The sequence below is a fragment of the Neophocaena asiaeorientalis genome, unplaced genomic scaffold, assembly GCF_003031525.2.
Source record: "Neophocaena asiaeorientalis asiaeorientalis breed wild unplaced genomic scaffold, Neophocaena_asiaeorientalis_V1.1 scaffold87, whole genome shotgun sequence".
Taxonomy (NCBI): domain Eukaryota; kingdom Metazoa; phylum Chordata; class Mammalia; order Artiodactyla; family Phocoenidae; genus Neophocaena; species Neophocaena asiaeorientalis.
This window is the reverse complement of record NW_020175432.1, coordinates 2,208,100-2,214,825: the sequence shown is the minus strand read 5'-3', so window position 1 is coordinate 2,214,825 and position 6,726 is coordinate 2,208,100. Positions and strand designations below refer to the sequence as shown.

Sequence of the window (6,726 nt, the reverse complement as noted above, 5' to 3'; positions counted from 1 at the left end):
CCGCGGGGGGGGGGGGGGGGGGGGGGGGGGGGGCAGAACTCCAGGGTCCTAGTTCCCCTCCCTGGGGACCACCCTTTTCAAAACTGGCCCTAAGAGTGCAGACAAGGGAGAGAAGTTTGGCCGCTGACCCAGGTTTAGTTCCGGCAGTGGAAGAGGCGGCCGGGGTGAGGGGAGCTAAACCCCGTGGCCACAAGCGGCCCCCTTCCCCCCGAGTCAGCCCAGAGCCTAGGGCCCTCGGCTTCGTGCCCAGCCCACGCTGCTGCTTTTAGTGTCCCTGGTGTGCCCCCGGAGCAGGAGGCTGTCTGTCTGTCCGTCTGCAGCTGACGTTTCTCTCTCTCTTGTTTCTCCTCCCTCTCACTCGCCGCCCCCTCTCCGCGCCTACCCTGCTCCCCGTCACGCACACTCGCCCTCCATCCTCGCCTCTCGCTCGCTCGTCTCTCCCCCCACCACTCCTCCCTTCCCTCCTTTCTCCACCTCCCCACCGTGATTAGTCCATGGTGGAAAAGGGACTAGGTTTACCCTTAGTGAAGACATTTATCCTGAGAAGGGTACGTGCTTCCGCCGCCCACCCGCGCCCGGTGCCCGGTGCCTGCGCCCCTCCCGGCCCGGCTAGTAAAAGGCCCGTCCTTCCGTCTCCCAGGCCTGCGGGGCCCCGCCCAGACCCGACTGGCTGCGAGGGGGCCGAGGCGGACAAGGGGGAAGGACGGCTTGCTGGTTCCACGTGGGGAAGGAGAAGCGATTCGAGTCGCAATTCGTTTCTCCCTAGGTGCTTCTCTTAAACCAGATCCCGGGTCTCCCCAGACAGGCGCCTGCCCGGTTAAGAGCGGGCTCAGCTTACAGCTCTGCCACTCCGTGGCTGGGCGCCTCTGGCAACAGGCTGCCTCCCTGAGCCTCAGGTTCCTCATCTGTAAAATGGGAGCAGTCAAGGACCCTACTTCATAGGATTATTTTTAGGATTAGGTGAATTAAATTTAGCCCTGAGACTTTCCTGACAGGAAAGTTCCTGACGTGTACTAGCTGGCAACAATTGTTAGTTGTTTTATTATTATTGTTTATATGATTATTATGATAATAATTATTATTATTGATGTCACTTTTCTAAGCATAGAAAACCGACATTTTTTTAGGCTCTAACTCTGGGTCAGCCCTTGTGCCAAGCATTTCTCAGGGACTCTCGAAAACATTCCTCCTGGTCGCTCCACAGGGCGTCCATCACTCCATAGACGAGGAAGCTGAGTCTCAGAGGAGATTAAGCCCTTTGCCCAAGGAACCTTCCCCTGTAGTGGGTGTCCGGGGCTTGGGGAGTGGGGATGGGGTTGGGAAAAGCACAGAGAAGCCCGCGAAAGACCCTTCCCCTTGGAGCCAGCAAACCACGGGATGGGGGGTGCCCAGCACTGCCCCCCTCCCCCTTCTTACTAGCTTTGGCCATGATCTGACCCCTCACCCCACCCACCACTGTCCGACTCTCCCCTGGCACCCCTCAGTCTGGCCCGGATTGAGCTTGCTGTGAAGCATCAGCCTGGGGGTGGTGGGTGAGGCTGAGCATGTGACTGGTTGGGGGAAGGGGGGTGGGAGCCTGAGATGACAAGGAAGGCAGCCTGGGGTGGGCAGCGAAGATGAGGGGGTGCAGGGTCTTCAGGCCCCTCTGCCCCCTGAGCCTCGGTCACTTTCTGCCCAGAGACAGGTAACCCGGTCAACCTTGGACTGACCCGTTCTCCTTCCCCACACCCACCCCTGCCTTTCCCCCTGTTCCTCCCCCCATGCATGGGGTGCTCCAGGTGTGGGGAGCTTCCTGAGGGGCAGGGGAGGGGACTGGTGGGGGTGCTGACGGTCACAGGTTCCCAGGCCCCACAGGATGCCCTTCCCAAGAGTCACAGAGGGAGGAATGGGGACAGAAGCTTTTAAACTGCTCCTTCAATGATCCCCATCAGAACTAATCAATCAGGATGCTTGTGGTGGCCAGAAACTGAAGCGTACCTTACCCTGGCTCAGGCAGACTAGAGAATTTGTGAGCCTGTAACTGAAAGATTAGGAATTGATTTGGCATCAGTAATAGCTGGATCTAGAGTCTCCAACAATGCCATCGGTCACTGGTCTCCGTTGAGACCTCTATGAGGTGGACTCTCCCCTCACTGGGTAGAGTCAGCCTTGCCAGCCTAACCAGAGAGAGACTCTTTCCTAAGAGTTACAGCAAAAGTCTCAGGGCCAATTTCTATTGGCCCAGCTTGGGTCACATGACCATCCCTGAGCTAATCACTGCAGCCATGGCTGGTGACTGCTCTGATTGGGCACCCGTGGTTCGTTTAGCCTTACCTGAAGTGTGAGATGGAGCCACAAGGTCTGAGGTGAGGTAGGGACACTTCTCAATGGAAACTTGAGATGGTCTATTGGAAAAGGAATGGCAGGGAAAATGAAAGATTTCTCTACAAGCTGTCACTTCAGGAGAGCTGAGGATTCTGGGTCATGTTATCACAGTGTGTTGGAGGAGTAGTGAGGAAGCCTGTGAGGCTGGAGCCAACGTGGCAAGGGTAAGAGTGGAGGGAGGTGAGGCAGGAGAGGTAATAGTGACACATATCAGGAGTGACACTGCAGGCCACAAAAGGACTTTGATTATTTCAGAGTGAGATGAGAGCCATGGGAGGATTTTGAGCAGAGAAGGGACATGATCTGAGTTAGGATTTCTCTGGCTGGTGTGTATTGAAAGAAGCTGAGAGGAGGGTGCAGGGAGACAGGGGGGAGGCCACTGCAATATTCCAGGTTGGCCTAGTTGGCCCAGGGACAACTCCTATTGGCCTATCTTGGGTCACATGACCATTCCTGAGCCAGTCACTGCAGCCATGGCCAGGGAATGCTCTGACTGGGCAGCCATGGTTCATTTAGCCATACCTGAAGTGTGAGATAGAGCCAGAAGGTTGATGGGGGCTGGACCAGGATGGAGGCCAAGGAGGTGGGCCAAATTCTGGATGTATTTTAAAGGTAGAGCTGACAGGATTTTCCACCGTACCAGTACTTAGGGAGGAAATGAAAACAAAAAAGGGGTTGAGGACTAAGGCACCGGGTGCCCCAACAGCTTGAAGATCAACAGAGGAGGAGGAAATGGCAAAAGAGGGTGAGAAGGAGTGACTAATCTGTAGGATGAGAACAGATTGGAGAGTGTGGCCTTGTTGCAGCCAAGAGGAGAAACTGAGGCACAGGAAGCCAGGGTATCAGATGCTGCCAAGATGGTGTGAAAGATGAAGGCTGAGCTTAATGACAGGGAATGAGGAAAAGGACATTAGGCTCAGAGAAGTTAAGAGATCTGCCTGAGATCACACAGTGAGGCAGTGAAAGGCTAGAACCCAGGATTCTTGGCCTCCCTAAGAACATCCATCTTCCCAGCCCACCCTCAGTGCCACCCTGTCACGGCTGATGACCTGGTGCCGCCAGCACATGGTGGGTGGGAGGCAGTCCAGGTCCTTTCTGGTGGGTGGGAAAGAATGAAGCTTATGCCAAGCATCCTCCCCTGCCCCACCCAGGCTCGGGTGTGGAAGACCCTGTGGGTGAAGTCTCCGTCCATGTAGAGCTCTTCACTCATCCAGGAACTGGGGAACACAAGGTCACAGTGAAAGGTGAGTAACCTGAGGTGGGAGGGAGAGTGCCTCAGCCAGGATGCACTAGGTTCTAAGACAGAAAACCAAACGCAAACTGGCGTAAGGAAGAAATTTTTTTTTCGTTAAAAAAAATCTTTTTATAAAACTGAAAATTCCCGAAGTCACCACCTTCAGGCATAGCTGGATGAAGAGGTACAAAGAGTGTTACAGACCTCATTCCACTTTATCTCTCAGCTCTGCTTTCCTTTTTTTGGCTTTTATTTTCTAATTAGAACACAGATTGGGCTGTCTTAGCCAAGGCCTAACATAACAGTGGCTTCAACAAGATAGATGGAATAAAGCTTTCTCTGAGGTAACTCCGAGGACAGTCAGCCCAGAATTGATGGAGGGGCTTCACAGTGTTGGGGATCCAGGCCCCTGACATCTTTTGTTGTGCTTTTATCCCTAATATGCTTTCTTCCTCTGTAGGGTCCCAAAGAACTCAGCCCCCATCAGCATCCCACCTTGTAGCTAGGAGAAGGCGAAAGTTTAGGGCATTCTCCCTGCCTTTTAAGCCACAACCTGAAAGCTGTATGCATCACTTCCTCTTACATCTCATTGGCTGGAAGTTAGTCATATGGCCACACTTGGCTAAAGAAGCATTCTGGGAAATGTAGTCTTTCAGACAGGCTTTGAAAACCACAACTGTGTACTGGGGGACCCTAACCAATCTTACCTTCTAATTCCCCCCAACAGTGGTGGCTGCCAATGACCTCAAGTGGCAGACTTCTGGCATTTTCCGGCCATTCATCGAGGTCAACATCATCGGGCCCCAGCTCAGTGACAAGAAACGCAAGTTTGCGACCAAATCCAAGAACAACAGCTGGGCCCCAAAGTACAATGAGAGCTTCCAGTTGTAAGTCTGGGATGCTTAGGGGAGAATGGCAAGGGGACATCTGCTATATGAACCTCAGGGCCCACTAGGTAGGAGGGATGTCTGGTGGGCCAGTGGTACCTAAGGACAGGAACAGGAGAGATCACATCCTAGGTGGGTATGCTGGGAAGGGAGGCACCTTAGTGCAGGAGTGACATCAGTGAGGGAACACCAGGATGGAGGTGACCACCTTGGGGGGCAGACAGGTCCCAGAGGACAGTGAGTGTGATATAACCACATGATGAGGGCTCATGAAGGGGAGGAGTCTGGCCAGAAGGAGCATGTTGGGCAGGGGCATTTCCAGCGCTGGAGATTCTGGTCTGTTTGAGAGGCGTGGTTGGTCATGATGGGGCAAGAGGCTTGTGGGTGAGGGGCTGAGGGGCATAGGCATGGACCTCCTGGAGTCAGCAATGAACTTTGTCAGGGCTATTGGGGCAGGTCATCTGGAGGAGTCTGCTCTGGGGGACAAGAGTGGAGTGTGGCTTGGTCCAGGTCATGGGGATATGTGTCATATGGGTAGGACTGTGGTCACATCTAGGTGGGGCTTCCTAGGTCAGGGGCATCAGGGTCTAGAGGAGCAGATGATTTATGGGGAACATAAACAAGTCTGATCAAGGTGTACAGAGGGGTTATCTGGGGTGGGGGTGAGGGTCGGTGGATCTTTGGATCAGGTGTGAACCTCACTGGGGCAGGGTAACATTGGGGGTGTTCTTGGGGGACAGAGTACAGTGGGGTAAGGGGACATCAGAGCTGGGGGGAAGTGGAGGCCCCTGAGGGACAGGAACCTGGCCAGTCCTGTGAGGGGAGAGCTCTTGGTCAGAGGACTTTGGAGAGCTAGGTCACCTGAAGCAATCCCTGGGGGCAAGAGCACCGCCTAGGAGGGGGCAGATGTCTCCTGGGGTGGCCCAAACTAGTTGAGGGCTAGGAATGTAGCCTGGGAAGGAGATGCAAGGGATCGGTGTGCATGTAGCCTGAAAGAAATGAGCTCTTGACTAGCCAGCATCAGGCCGCACTGGCGACTTCGTAGCCTTTTGTAGCCTGGGGGAGGGGGAGGAGTGCTGGAGTGGGTAGTCACTCATGGTGAGACATCTTGGCAGGTTACATGGAGAGGCATCTTGGGCGTACGAAGAGTAGGCTAGGGAGCAGGGGGGAGGGGCCACGTCAAGGGGAGAACTTGAGTTCAGATGGGAGCCTGGTAAAGGGGCTTCTTGGTGTCATATCTGGGGTAGGGTGGTGGAGGCAGCAGCTCAGCTGGCTGAGAGTGTGGGTGCTGGTATCACGGGGTGGGAGCATGGCCTAGCCAGAAGACTCTGGGGGAAGGGTCTCTTGGGGGTGGGGATATGGCTTGGCTGGGGGCTGGGAGTAGTCTGATGGAGGCGTCCTTGGGTGAGGAAAAGGAAGAAGGGATACCGGTAGGGGCGTGGCTGGTCAGTGGGCGAGACGTGTCCTCACGCCTAGCCTTCCCGCAGCACGCTGAGCGCCGAAGCGGGCCCGGAGTGCTATGAGCTGCAGGTGTGCGTCAAGGACTACTGCTTCGCGCGCGAGGACCGCACAGTGGGGCTGGCCGTGCTGCAGCTGCGCGAGCTGGTCCAGCGCGGGAGCGCCGCCTGCTGGCTGCCGCTTGGCCGCCGCATCCACATGGACGACACGGGCCTCACGGTGCTGCGCATCCTGTCGCAACGCAGCAACGATGAAGTGGCCAAGGAGTTCGTCAAGCTTAAGTCGGACACGCGCTCCGCCGAGGAGGGCGGGGCCGCGCCTGCTCCATAGTGTGGGGCACGCAGGCGGGCACCACTGCGCCTGCGCAGAGCGCGCTGGGTGGGGCGGCGCCCGCGAGCTGGGACCTCCCAGAGGGCGCGTGTCCGCGCTCTGTGCTGAGGTTGGGCTGCACCTGCGCCCTGGATTTAGTTCCCCCTCTGGGGAAAGGCGAATGGCAACGCCCCGCCCCCTCAGGAGGCCACGCGGTGGGGCGCGAGGAAGGAAGAAGGCACACCCCCCTACTTGAGGCCACTCCCCCAGCGTCTAGGGGGACTTTCGAGCTGGGATGGGAGGAAAACCCACCCCCTAGTAAGGAGGCCAGGTCCCAGGACTGTGGTACCGGGAGGGAAGCCATAAGATGGGTCCCCAACCCCTGGGGCCCAAGATAAATTTGCCAAGTATGGAACTCTCAGCTCCCTCGAGGGACGGGCTCTGGGCAAGGGGCAGGGCTTCCTGGAGCGCCCC

The 6,726-nt window shown here is 56.4% G+C and overlaps 1 protein-coding gene across 1 annotated transcript in view; it reads left to right on the top strand.

Moving 5' to 3' along the window:
* Window positions 1-6,273, top strand: part of UNC13A (unc-13 homolog A) — a 61,863-nt gene extending 55,590 nt beyond the window's left edge. Inside the window, exons 40-42 of the mRNA XM_024767470.1 lie at window positions 3,516-3,608; window positions 4,326-4,485; window positions 5,973-6,273. Coding sequence (XP_024623238.1) covers window positions 3,516-3,608; window positions 4,326-4,485; window positions 5,973-6,273 — 554 coding nt within the window. The remainder of the gene's footprint in view (window positions 1-3,515; window positions 3,609-4,325; window positions 4,486-5,972) is intronic.
* The last annotated feature ends 453 nt before the right edge of the window (window positions 6,274-6,726 follow it).